We start from the raw sequence: 13851 nt of genomic DNA, 5'->3' as shown, positions 1-13851 counted from the left end.
TCCAAGCAGTTTACAAAGTCAGCTTATTGCCCCACACCAATCTGGATCAGCATCGAACTTCTGGCAGTCAGAAGAATTAGTCTGCAATCCTGCATTCTAACCACTGCGCCACCAATGCAGGACAGGACAGGACAATAAAATTTAGAATAGAATAGAAGATAAAATAGAATGCAGAATATGGTAGGAATAGAATAGAATAGGGATAGAATATAGAATACAATGCAGAATAGAATAGAATATAGAATTAGTTACTTTCCTATTATACTTGTTATTTATGTCTGTGCTTAAGCGAGCTGTTTCCTCTGGTGGTTTTGTTCTTTCAGAAAAACCTTTACTCATAATGGTCATGTGTGAAAAATGGTTGTAAGTCAGGTTTTTCAGAGCCCTTGTGACTTCAAACGGTCATTAAATAGAGTGCTGTTCGATTAGATGATTATTCCCATCTTCTTCATCAAAAGGTATGAAAATCCTATAAATGTGTCATTATCAAAAAAAAAAACCACCACCAAAAAACCCTCAGCATAGAATTGCATTCGAGGCCCTCCTGCCTTTTAGGACAACGTCTATATTATTTACTAATTATTTAGAAAACAATGTATTGTCTGGGTCATTTTACATGAATGCCATTGTTTTCATACTATTTTACAACAATACTGTTGCATATAAGGAAAGAAGATTATTGTTACATAATTCCAGTCACAATAATATTCTTTCCTTATATACAATAGTTTTTTTTCCAGTTTCTAATTTATTATATAACCATTGATAAAACAAAGCCCAAGTTAAAAAGAATTCTGTAACTTCGTTATCCTTTATCTTTGATGTTAACCCAGTTTCCTTAAAGTCTAGTATTCTCTTGATTATATTTTCACCTGTCTCATTGCTAACTTCCCCATCTGGGAAAGTCTCCATTGGGGAAAAATTGTTCTGGCAAAGCAGCGTGCCTCCATAACGAAGGTCATAAACAAAAATAACATTTAATCTGCGGGGTGATCTAAAAAGTCCAACAAAAATCGAAACCAGATGGCGTAATCTTCAAACAGGGAAGGGTTTGGAAAGAGGCCAATCTGTTGTTGAATTCAGAACACGGGCTGACCAATTGCAGGATTTAAAGGATGCAAGAAAAGGGATCGAAGTGCACACCTGTTTTCCATTCCTAAAAGGACGACGTGGCAACGCGCACCTCACAAAAAATATAAAGGAAATTAAACTGGGGCTGCAATTTCCTTGGACCAGATTCCTAGAAAATCCGATTTCAGGATCCTTCTGACATGGAAATGATATTTGGCCAAGAGTTGTGGATGCTGATATTTTATTTCTGCATTTTGGTCCCATTTTTCATTCTCGGGTGGATCCTTTACTCCGATTTTACCAGGATTCATATACCACCAGGAATCAGCCAGGGGATAAAACTTCGCCTCATCTATCTGTCCATCGGCATTTTGATCAAACTGGTAAGCGCTTGCATTCATAGCTTCAAATAAATAAATATTTCTTTATGTAGGGAATTTATATGGCCACCACTCCGCACAGGGCGACTCAGAGCAACTCACAGAATGCAAAACCTCATATAAAAACAACCAACCTAATAAAAGTTGAGTCATGGAATAAATTAATATAATAAAATCAATCGGGTGGTTTTTTCCTGGCCGGAATAGCAATTTGGTTAGGGGAATTTCCTGGGAAAACCAACATCCACTTTGTCTTTTTTGAAGAGGCAACTGGACTTTGGTTTCTCTTTGAAGTTGTTTCGCTTTTCACCCAAGAAGCTACTTCGGCTCTTCAGCCCAAAAATCTCAGAGCTTCTTGGTTGAGAAGTGAAATGCCTTTGAATAAAAAGCAGAGAGCGCAGTTTAACACTTATCTGGGGTAGTATAAGGTCTCCTGCTTGAGCAGTGGGCGTTGGACTAGAAGACCTCTGTGGTCCCTTCCAGCTCTGTTCCAATTTTTGATTAGCATTTCATTTTTGATTAGAATTTCTCTGAATCTTTCCATGTGGTTTCTTCTTTATTTCATTTTATTTTTTTTGCACTGAGCAGACTCCACTCCTGGAAAAACTGGGCATCTGCAGCGCACTTGCGGTACGGAGGTTTGTGATGGATGGGATATTTCCTCCGGGGCCCTGTGACTTGAGCATCAAGGAAACTCTTTTCGACACCGTGCCCGTGAGGATCTACCAGTCCAAAACTCCAAGTCCTGAGAAAAGGAGGGGACTTGTGTGGATTCACGGAGGAGGGGGCATTTTCGGAAGCTTCAGTAAGTTCTCCAAACACAGACGGTTTGATGTATGGATATATTCAGATTTTTTTGACATTTTTTAAAAAATATTTCAGAAAGCCACGAAAGGCTGTGTCGATTCTTCGCCCAGGAAAGTGCCACCGTGGTCGTAGCTATCGGGTAAGAGAGCTCAGGTTCATTTTGCAACAGGGGAAATTCAAAATTAAACTGCCACATCATCTGTTATTATTGTTATTATTAATGCTAATACTACTACTAATAATACTATTAACAATACTAACAATACTAATAACAATACTAACAGTACTACTGCTACTAATACTAATACTAATAATAACCGAGTTGCTAAAATCATTCACTGGAAACTGTGCCAAAAGTGGATTTGAGTATAGTAACAACTACTGGGAACATCAGGTTGAGATGATTCTGGAGAATGAAAAAGTCAAGATCTTGTGGGACTTCAGAATTCAGACTGACAGGCACTTGACCCACAACACACCTGACATAACAATAGTTGAAAAGAAAAAGGTTTGGTTCATTGACATTGCAATACCCGGTGATGCGCGAATTGTGGACATGCAGCAAGAAAAAAATCACAAAGTCCTGGGACTTACAAATTGAAGTTGAGTGACTTTGGAAAAAGAAATAGTGTGTGATCCCAATTGTAATTGGACCCCTTGGAGCAATACCTAAAGGGATACCTCGCTATTTGGAAATTCTGAATTTATCAGACTTGAATACCCTGATTCTACAAAAAAAACCACCCTACTTGGAACAGCTTATATCCTCCGACGCTACCTGAACAGTTCCTTTGCCCAAAAAGATTAGCCACCATTGCTCTATACTATAAATGTTGTCTTGTATTTTTGTTATGGATTGCACCAACGAATTAAACCAAATTTGTTGTATGATGAAATTCGTTGTATGATGTACGATGAAAATAAAGCTTACTATTATTACTATTATTATTATTATGCTGGCAGGAAACCATATGAACCATCAGTGCCAGTCAGTGACATTTATGATACAATTTTAAAAGTTCAGTTGACTGAGTTTCATGTTTAATGAATAAAAGGATAATAATAATACAACCTACCCTGAAAGTAAGTCCTAGCTTGATTTTTATACATGCACCCAATATAAGCCCTATCCCCTCCAAATAAGCTGTAATTAAGACCCTGCTCACTCCAGAATGCATGGGTAAAAATTAAGCTAGAGTGGGGATGGAGGGTGGAGCTGCCCTACTACTTACCTTTGGAGAGTTGTAGCCAGGCCTCACATACCCTGACACCCGCCTTGCCAGCCGGCCCATTTCTTCTGCAGCCAGCAAGGCTGGCAGGGCATTCCTGAAGGCCTCTGGAGCAGATAAGAAAGCTCCGGATCGATCCTGAAGGCTGCATAGGCCTTCAGGAAAGCCTTGCCGGCTGCAGAAGAAGAAGTTCCTGAAGGCCACGGACAGCGAAAAGGAGGCTGGGGCGGCGACGCGCACAAATGAGGTTAGTCAGTGGAGGACAAATCTCAAAAATAAGACCTGCTGCCTTTTTTTGGTGGTAAAAAAAATATACGTCAGGGTCTTATTTTCGGGGAAACACGGTAATAATAATAGCAACAGGAATGCCAATGCATTTGAAATATTTCCTTTTCACTCACTGTTGGTTTAGGTATCCCTTGGCACCAGAGCACCCCTACCCAGCTCAACAGCGCAGCTGCTACGTGGCTGTATCGTACTTTTTGAAGCATGCGGGGGACTTCGGCGTGGACCCTCAGCGGATCGTGTTGGGTGGCGACAGCTGTGGAGGTTCCTACATAGTGGCCATTTCTCAACAACTCGTGCTCAGACAGGACCTGCCCCAGGTCCGGGCCCACGTGCTCGTCTTCCCTTTCCTCCAAGCTCTGGATTTCAACCTGCCTTCTTACCAGCAAAACCAATGGGTGCCCCTTTTATTCAAGACAGAAGTCATCCATTTTGGCAAGTTTTATCTCACCGGAAACAGCTCAGGCACTGATGAAGTGATGCTCAACGCTCATGTCCCGGAGAAGCTCAGGATCAAGTACCAGAAATGGATCAGCGCCGAACATATTCCAGAAGAATTTAAAGGCCGAGGTTACGTGCCATTCATACCTGTTCACTTTTCAGAGGCTCTTTTCAAAGAATGCTCAAGAAGTTTTGAGGCCACGTTTTCGCCACTCCTGACAGAGGACGCCATCCTACAACGGTTTCCAGAGACGTTCCTTTTAACCTGCGAGTACGACGTTTTACGAGATGAAGGCTTGCTATACAAGAAACGGCTGGAAGACAATGGCATGTCCGTCACCTGGCATCACATGGAGGATGGATTCCACGGGATCTTGTTGCTCGTAGGATTTGGCCCCCTGGAGTTTCCCGGGACGAGGAGGGGTCTCAAAACCATAATGCAATTCCTCGAACGGTACTAGAAACCCAACAGCCTCCTTCTCGTGCTTTGTCATTAAAGTCAATCACCGTCAACCACCGTTGTCATTAAAATTCCTACTTGTTTGGAGGTAATGTGATAGCAGTCTTTCAGAATTTGAGGGGCTGCCCAAACAAGGGGGGAGGGGTTTCAACTGATTTCCCAAAGAACCTGAAGGCAGGACGAGAAACAATGGATGGAAACTCACAAAGGAAAGAAGCAACCTAGAATTAAGGAGAAAGTTCCTAACAGTGAGAGCAATTAACCAGTGGAACTGCTTGCCACCAGGAATTGTGGATGCTCCACTCCTGGAGGTTTTTAAGAGAGTGGACAGTCACTTGTCTGAAATGGTATAGGGAGTCCTGCTTGAGCAGAGGGTTGGACTCGAAGACCTCCAGGGTCCCTTCCAGCTCTACTCTGATTGAAGTGATGGATCGCTTTTATGTTCGTCCATCCATGACTTCTTGTCCTGTTCTGAGGTGCTTCCTTCCTCTCCATGACAGCCCCTCAAATATTGGTGACTGCTATCATGTCCCCTCTACTCCTCCTTTTCATTAAACGAGATTTACTTAATTCTTGCACCCATTCTTCACATGTTTGAGCCTCCCGTCCCCTAAACTTCCTTGTTGCTCTTCGCTACGCTCTTTCTGAAGTCTCCAATTTTGTTGGTATCACGGTGACTAAAATTGCATGTAGTATTTCTTGCCGAAGTGTAAAATTTACTTTTCTCACTGCGGAAATGCGTTGTGTTGAAGACGAAAAGTGTGGGAATAAATCCCTTTAGTGCACCAATGTGCCTACCGTCCCTGTCTTAATGTTCACTTTTATTCGTATCTATTTCATGTATTGTACTCATAATCATGTTTATACATATATATATTATCAAATGCATGCTGGACAAAATAAATAAATAAAAATAAAATTAACAATTTAACTATTCGGCAGCGACTCATTAAACGTAAGCCCGGCTGAGTTTCAATATCCTGTTGTGGCATCCTGGCAGACCAAAGACAAAATAAACGCATGGTTTTATTTATTTTAATTTCCTGAATCCCTTCAGGCTGCTGTTGGAGATTGTTCTGGACACTCCAGGTTGTTGGGTTTTGATGTGTGTTTCTGGATGTTGCTCGCCGGGTGAAGCTGGCATTGCGGGCATAATGGGGAAACCAGCCTTGCTGTTTTCTCTCACAATATCTTTGCTTTTGTAATGCCAAGCCTCAGGGAGGTTGTAAGGTGTGGTATGTAGGTGCCACAGAATTAAAACTAATGTTCTGACCTGGTGTCAAGGTTGGCTCAACCTTTCGTCCTTCCGAGGTCGGTTAAATGAGGCCCCAGATTGTTTGGGGCGGGGGGGGGGCAAGAGGCGGAGTTTCCAAGCAGTTTACAAAGTCAGCTTATTGCCCCACACCAATCTGGATCAGCATCGAACTTCTGGCAGTCAGAAGAATTAGTCTGCAATCCTGCATTCTAACCACTGCGCCACCAATGCAGGACAGGACAGGACAATAAAATTTAGAATAGAATAGAAGATAAAATAGAATGCAGAATATGGTAGGAATAGAATAGAATAGGGATAGAATATAGAATACAATGCAGAATAGAATAGAATATAGAATTAGTTACTTTCCTATTATACTTGTTATTTATGTCTGTGGTTAAGCGAGCCGTTTCCTCTGGTGGTTTTGTTCTTCCAGAAAAACCTTTACTCATAATGGTCATGTGTGAAAAATGGTCATAAGTCAGGTTTTTCAGAGCCCTTGTGACTTCAAACGGTCATTAAATAGAGTGCTGTTCGATTAGATGATTATTCCCATCTTCTTCATCAAAAGGTATGAAAATCCTATAAATGTGTCATTATCAAAAAAAAAAAAAAAAAAAAACCACCAAAAAACCCTCAGCATAGAATTGCATTCGAGGCCCTCCTGCCTTTTAGGACAACGTCTATATTATTTACTAATTATTTAGAAAACAATGTATTGTCTGGGTCATTTTACATGAATGCCATTGTTTTCATACTATTTTACAACAATACTGTTGCATATAAGGAAAGAAGATTATTGTTACATAATTCCAGTCACAATAATATTCTTTCCTTATATACAATAGTTTTTTTCCAGTTTCTAATTTATTATCTAACCATTGATAAAACAAAGCCCAAGTTAAAAAGAATTCTGTATCTTCGTTATCCTTTATCTTTGATGTTAACCCAGTTTCCTTAAAGTCTAGTATTCTCTTGATTATATTTTCACCTGTCTAATTGCTAAGTTCCCCGTCTGGGAAAGTCTCCGTTGGGGAAAAATTGTTCTGGCAAAGAAGCATGCCTCCATAACGAAAGTCATAAATAAAAATTTTTTAATCTGCGGGGTGATCTAAAAAGTTCAACGAAAATCGAAACCAGATGGCGTAATCTTCAAACAGGGAAGGGTTTGGAAAGAGGTAAATCTGTTGTTGAGTTCAGAACACAGATTGGCCAATTGCAGGATTTAAAGGATGCAAGAAAAGGGATCGAAGTGCACACCTGTTTTCCATTCCTAAAAGGACGACGTGGCAACGCGCACCTCACAAAAAATATAAAGGAAATTAAACTGGGGCTGCAATTTCCTTGGACCAGATTCCTAGAAAATCCGATTTCAGGATCCTTCCGACATGGAAATGATATTTGGCCAAGAGTTGTGGATGCTGATATTTTATTTCTGCATTTTGGTCCCATTTTTCATTCTCGGATGGATCCTTTACTCCGATTTTACCAGGATTCATACACCACCAGGATTCAGCCAGGGAATAAAACTTCGCCTCATCTATCTGCTCATCTGCATTTTTGAAAAACCGGTAAGTGCTTGAATTCTTAGCTTCAAATAAATAAATATTTCTTTATGTAGGGAATTTATATGGCCGCCACTCTTCACAGGGCGACTCAGAGCAACTCACAGAATGTAAAACCTCATATAAAAACAACCAACCTAATAAAAGTTGAATCATGGAATAAATTAATATAATAAAATCAATCGGTGTTTTTTCCTGGCCGGAATAGCAATTTGGTTAGGGAATTTCCTGGGAAAACCAAAATCCACTTTGTCTTTTTTGAAGAGGCAACTGGACTTTGGTTTTTCTTTGAAGATGTTTCACTTTTCACCCAAGAAGCTTCTTCGGCTCTTCAGCCCAAAAATCTCAGAGCTTCTTGGATGAGAAGTGAAATGCCTTTGAATAAAAAGCAGAGAGCGCAGTTTAACACTTATCTGGGGTAGTATAAGGTCTCCTGCTTGAGCAGTGGGGGTTGGACTAGAGGACCTCCAAGGTCCCTTCCAGCTCCCTCCTGATTGATAGATTGATTGAAATGGACTGTTGTCTCCTGATTGAGCAGGGGGTTGGACTAGAAGACCTCTGTGGTCCCTTCCAGCTCTGTTCCAATTTTTGATTAGCATTTCATTTTTGATTAGCATTTCTCTGAACATTTCCATGTGGTTTCTTCTTTATTTCATTTTTTTTGCACTGAACAGGCTCCGCTCCTGGAAAAACTGGGCATCTGCAATGAATTTGCAGTACGGAGGTTCCTGGTCGACGGGGTACTTCCACCGGGGCCCTGTGACTTGAGCATCAAGGAAACTCTTTTCGACACCGTGCCCGTGAGGATCTACCAGTCCAAAACTCCAAGTCCTGAGAAGAGGAGGGGACTTGTGTGGATTCACGGAGGAGGGGGCATTTTCGGAAGCTTCAGTAAGTTCTCCAAACACGGATGGTCCTCGGCTTACAATGGCTCATTTAGTGACCATTCAAAATCACAAAAGGGGGCCCGTTCTTCCCACTTACGACATCCCCAGGAAGCACAAAAAAGGGGGGGGGGGACTGTCGTGTCCCTGTTGGAGTCTGAATCCAAGCAGGAAGCCAAACAGCTGACAGGGAGTGGGAGTGTGGCCCCTTTGGCTGTGGAGGAAACTGGAGAAGGGCAAAGTCCGGCTGGGCAGAGCAGGGGAGAGGGAGAAAAAGGGAGAGGTGATTTATAGGAAGACCCAGGCCCACCCTGTCTTCATCCTAGGGCATGCAGGGAGGAACGAAAAAGGGAGCAACGTGGGTTGCGTGGCTTATGGGGGAGGAAGGGGCCCTGATTCCCTTGATTAGCCACACCTGGGAAAAGAGTTTAAAAGAGATGCAAGCTGAGAGCTAAGTCTGCTGGGAGCAAACTTGAGGTTATTTTGTGTTGACTTTTGTTATCTATGTTTCTGGTATCTTCACAATCATGTTGAGTTATTGATGTGCCTTCATGTCTGGAATTCTTGCTCCTGCCCTGCCAGACTAATGACCTCCACTTGCCTTGATTGGACTTTAAGTTAGTTTGTGTTGACCACGTTTTGGACTTGATTCTCTGCAGCCAATGGCTGTCCCTGGGAGAGTTTTTCTCAAGCCCAGAAGGTAACCAGGACGTTGGGGGCCAAGTTGGAGCTAATAAAGAGACTCTTATTGATTATCTGACTGTGTTGCCTTTGTGCCACACCCCTTTGGGTCCTCACAGGGACTTGGGACCGTGTTTCACACTGATGACTCTTTCCAGGGTCAAAATGCAAACCCTTGGCAGTGTGACTCATACTTATGATGGCCGCGGCGTCCCTGTGTGTGTGTGTGTGTGTGTGTGTGTGTGACCTGACCAGCCTAAGTCAATGGTGGGGGGGAGTTGGATTCGCTGAACAACCAGGGTACTGAAGTGTTTCGCTTAACAACCAAGGCAGGGAAGGTCATAAAATGGAGGAAAACCTAACTTAACCAATGTCTCGCTTCAGCCGCTTAAGGATCGATATGATAGTATATTCGTTCAGCCATGTGACACTGAGAGAAAAATGGTGATTTTTTAATATAGATTTTATCTGCTATTTATTATTTCACTTCTAGAATTTTATACTGGATATTTAATTGAGTGTTTTGGGTTTTTTTCCCTGGTCTCTGCTCTTTGATTCATAATAAACTGTTTTTTTTATTTGTTTCCTTGATTGACAAAGGGGACAGAGAAATGTTTGAGCTAAATGGGAAAAAATGGATGTATTTGGATTTTTTAAATAATTTTTTAAAAAAAATATTTCAGAAAGCCACGAAAGGCTGTGTCGATTCTTCGCCCAGGAAAGTGCCACCGTGGTCGTAGCTATTGGGTAAGAGAGCTCAGGTTCATTTTGCAACAGGGGAAATTCAAAATAAAACTGCTATATCATCTATTATTATTATTATTGTTGTTGTTGTTGTTATTATTTTGCTAATATTAATAATACTAATACTAATTACAAATAATAATAATACTAATAATAATACTAATAATACTAATAATAACCAAATTACTAAAATCATTCACTGGAAACTATGCCAAAAGGTTGGATTTGAGTATAGTAACAACTACTGGGAACATCAGGTTGAGAAGGTTCTAGAGAATGAAAAAGTCAAGATCTTGTGGGACTTCAGACGCACTTGACCCACAACACATCTGACATAACAATAGTTGAAAAGAAAAAGGTTTGGCTCATTGACATTGCAATACCTGGTGATGCATGAATTGTGGACATGCAGCAAGAAAAAAATCACAAAGTCCTGGGACTTACAAATTGAAGTTGAACGACTTTGGAAAAAGAAATTGTGTGTTATTCCAACTGTAATTGGACCCCTTGGAGCAATACCTAAAGGGATACCTCGCTATTTGGAAATTCTGAATTTATCAGACTTGAATACCCTGATTCTACAAAAAAAACCACCCTACTTGGAACAGCTTTTATCCTTGGACGCTACCTGAACAGTTCCTAGGTCCTTGGTTAGGACTCGAGCTGTTGAGCTACCAACCAGCCCCAAAGGCTGTGAATCTCACCAAAGATTTAATAATAATAATAACAACAACCATTATCTTAATTAGAAGTGCTCACATACTCAGATATTACCTTAACAACTCTTAGGTGTTTGCTTAGGACTTGAATTGTTCAGTTTTTACTAGTCCTGGACTGAACTGAAGAGTAAATCTTTAATAAGAATATAATACCTATATATTCAGATCTTACTTTGACAGCTCTTAGCTCCTTGATTAGGGCTTGAACTGTTGAGTTTTTACCAATCCCACTGTGAATCGTATTGAAGATCAAATCAATAATAATAATAATATCAACAACAACAATAATAATAATAATAATAAAGACCTAGGCAAGCACTTAAAAACAATTGGCGCTGACAAGATCACCATTGGTCAGCTGCAGAAGGCCACCTTACTGGGATCCGCTCGCATAATCCACCGATACATCACGCAGTCCTAAACACTTGGGAAGTGTTCGACTAGTGATTTGTGATACGAAACCCAGCATGGTTATCTCATTTGCTGTGCACACTGTCATTTTTGTGTATAATAATAATAATAACAACAACAATAATAATAACAACAACAATAACACTTCTATTCGTTAAACATGAATACGTTAAAAACATAATAACAGATAATAACAGGACCTGGCAGTGGCTAAGAGCAGGAAAGTTAAAGGAAGGGACTGAGAGATTAATTAAAACATTTCCCTTCCCCCAATTACTTGGACAAGGATTATTCTCTATACTATTCATGTTGTCTTGTATTTTTGTTATGGATTGGACCAATAGAGGCTAAATCAAATTTGTTGTATACATAAAATGACAATAAAGGTTACTATTCTTACTGTTACTATTATTCTGGCAGTAACCCGTATCAACCATCAGTGCCAGTCAACGACATTTGTGAGACAATTTTAAAAGTTCAGTTGACTGAGTTTCACGTTTAATGATTAAATGGATAATAATAATAATACAACCTACCCTGAAAGTAAGCCCTAGCGTGATTTTTACACATGCACCCAAAATAAGCGGATTATGACTCCGCCCACTCCAGCATGGGTAAAAATTAAGCTGGGGGGGGGGGGAGGGGGGAGGATGGAGCTGCCCTACTACTTACCTTTGGACGATAGCCAGGCCTCGCACACCCCGACACCTGCCTGGCTGGCCCATTTCTTCTGCAGCCAGCAAGGCTGGCAAGACTTTCCTGAAGGCCTCTGGAGCTAATAACAAAGCTCCGGATCGACTCAGAGCTGTGTTACCGGCTGCAGAGGCCTTCAGGAAAGCCTTGTCAACCGCAGAAAAATTCCTGAAGACCTCTGACAGTGAAAAAGAGGCCGGGGGCAATGTGCGCAAGTGAGGTTTGTCAGTGGAAGACATCACCCCAAAATAAGACCTGGTGCCTTTTTTTGATGGCAAAAAAATATACGTCAGGGTCTTATTTTCGGGGAAACACGGTAATAATAATAGCAACAGGAATGCCAATGCATTTGAAAGATTTCCTTTTCACTCACTGTTGGTTTAGGTATCCCTTGGCACCAGAGCACCCCTACCCAGCTCAACAGCGCAGCTGCTACGTGGCCGTATCGTACTTTTTGAAGCATGCGGTGGACTTCGGCGTGGACCCTCAGCGGATTGTGTTGGGTGGCGACAGCATCGGAGGCTCCATTGTGGTGGCCATTTCTCAACAACTCGTGCTCAGACAGGACCTGCCCCAGGTCCGGGCCCACGTGCTCGTCTTCCCTTTCCTCCAAGCTCTGGATTACAACCTGCCTTCTTACCAGCAAAACCAATGGGTGCCCTTTTTATTAAAGACAGATGTCGGCCATTTTGGCAAGATTTATGTCACCGGAAACAGCTTGGGCGCAGATGCAGTGATGCTCAACGCTCATGTCCCGGAGAAGCTCAGGATCAAGTACCAGAAATGGATCAGCGCCGAACATATTCCAGAAAAATTTAAAGGCCGAGGTTACGTGCCGTTCGTACCTGGTCGCTTTTCAGAGGCTCTTTTCAAAGAATACACAGCAGCTTTCGAGGCCACGTTTTCGCCACTCCTGACGGAGGACGCCATCCTACGACGGTTTCCAGAGACATTCCTTTTAACCTGCGAGTACGACATTTTACGAGACGAAGGCTTGCTGTACAAGAAACGGCTGGAAGACAATGGCGTGTCCGTCACCTGGCATCACCTGGAGGATGGATTCCATGGGATCTCGTTGCTCGTAGGATTTGGCCCCCTGGAGTTTCCCGGGACGAGGAGGAGTCTCAAAAGCATAATACAATTCCTCGAACGATACTAGAAACCCAACAGCCTCCTTCTCTTGCTTTGTTCGCCTTTCCAGCTTGGTGACCTTGACTGGTGCGTGCGTGTGTATGTCTGAGACAGAGCGTGACAGCCACCCATGCACAACTCCATTTGTGTGAGGAGTGTGCCACCTCTTCCACTTGCATGAATGGCGCTCCAGGCAAGTTGTTGTACTGGGGGATTGTTCTCACGATCATAAAATTCCTACTTGTTTGGAGGTAATGTGATAGCAGTCTTTCAGAATTTGAGAGTGGACAGTCACTTGTCTGAAATGGTATAGGGAGTCCTGCTTGAGCAGAGGGTTGGACTCGAAGACCTCCAGGGTCCCTTCCAGCTCTACTCTGATTGAAGTGATGGATCGCTTTTATGTTCGTCCATCCATGACTTCTTGTCCTGTTCTGAGGTGCTTCCTTCCTCTCCATGACAGCCCCTCAAATATTGGATGACTGCTATCATGTCCCCTCTACTCCTCCTTTTCATTAAACAAGATATACTTAATTCTTGCACCCATTCTTCACATGTTTGAGCCTCCCGTCCCCTAAACTTCCTTGTTGCTCTTTGCTACGCTCTTTCTGAAGTCTCCAATTTTGTTGGTATCATGGTGACCAAAACTGCCTGTAGTATTTCTTGCCGAAGTGTAAAATTTACTTTTCCCACTGCGGAAATTCGTTGTGTTGAAGACGAAAAGCATGGGAATAAATCCCTTTAGTGCACCAATGTGCCTACCGTCCCTGTCTTAATGTTCACTTTTATTCGTATCTATTTCATGTATCGTACTCATAATCATGTTTATACTTATATATATTATCAAATGCATGCTGGACAAAATAAATAAATAAAAATAAAATGCAGGATTGCAGGCTCACCCTTCCCACTGCCAGAAGTTCAAGACTGACCGGCTCAAGATTGGGTCACCCTTCTGTCCTCAGATTGTTGTGGGGCAATAAGCTGACTTTGTAAACTGCTTGGAGACTCCGCCTCTTGCCCCCCCCCCGCCCCAAACAATCTGGGGCCTCATTTTACCGACCTCGGAAGGACGAAAGGTTGAGCCAACCTTGACCA

The 13851-nt window shown here is 42.0% G+C and overlaps 2 protein-coding genes across 2 annotated transcripts; both read left to right on the top strand.

Moving 5' to 3' along the window:
• The first annotated feature begins 1021 nt into the window (after nucleotides 1-1021).
• On the top strand, nucleotides 1022-13637 carry LOC148129369 (arylacetamide deacetylase-like 3). The gene is made up of 5 exons (XM_087944642.1): nucleotides 1022-1454; nucleotides 2040-2256; nucleotides 2334-2397; nucleotides 3900-4761; nucleotides 13008-13637. Exons 1-4 carry the CDS (start codon nucleotides 1272-1274, stop codon nucleotides 4672-4674), a joined length of 1239 nt encoding a protein of 412 aa, XP_087800768.1. The 5' UTR covers nucleotides 1022-1271; the 3' UTR covers nucleotides 4675-4761; nucleotides 13008-13637.
• On the top strand, nucleotides 7072-12872 carry LOC113432209 (arylacetamide deacetylase-like 3). Its single transcript, XM_087944641.1, has 4 exons — nucleotides 7072-7499; nucleotides 8168-8384; nucleotides 9742-9805; nucleotides 12010-12872. The coding sequence occupies exons 1-4, from the start codon at nucleotides 7317-7319 to the stop codon at nucleotides 12782-12784; spliced, it is 1239 nt and encodes a 412-aa protein (XP_087800767.1). The 5' UTR covers nucleotides 7072-7316; the 3' UTR covers nucleotides 12785-12872.
• Nucleotides 13638-13851: the final 214 nt, after the last annotated feature.

Source organism: Notechis scutatus, chromosome 16, assembly GCF_049901735.1.
Source record: "Notechis scutatus isolate UNSWTSFEM ecotype Mainland chromosome 16, rNotScu1.2, whole genome shotgun sequence".
In the NCBI taxonomy this organism is placed as follows: Eukaryota; Metazoa; Chordata; class Lepidosauria; order Squamata; family Elapidae; genus Notechis; species Notechis scutatus.
The sequence above is the reverse complement of the archived record's forward strand: the minus strand, read 5'-3'. Positions and strand labels throughout refer to the sequence as shown.

Coding starts and splice junctions, on each gene's coding strand:
- LOC113432209 (XM_087944641.1), top strand. CDS start 7,317: ATGGAAATGATATTTGGCCAAGAGTTGTGGATGCTGATATTTTATTTC. Junction 8,385..9,741: donor GGGCATTTTCGGAAGCTTCA/GTAAGTTCTCCA, acceptor AAAATATTTCAG/AAAGCCACGAAAGGCTGTGT. Junction 9,806..12,009: donor ACCGTGGTCGTAGCTATTGG/GTAAGAGAGCTC, acceptor CTGTTGGTTTAG/GTATCCCTTGGCACCAGAGC.
- LOC148129369 (XM_087944642.1), top strand. CDS start 1,272: ATGGAAATGATATTTGGCCAAGAGTTGTGGATGCTGATATTTTATTTC. Junction 1,455..2,039: donor TCGGCATTTTGATCAAACTG/GTAAGCGCTTGC, acceptor TGCACTGAGCAG/ACTCCACTCCTGGAAAAACT. Junction 2,398..3,899: donor ACCGTGGTCGTAGCTATCGG/GTAAGAGAGCTC, acceptor CTGTTGGTTTAG/GTATCCCTTGGCACCAGAGC.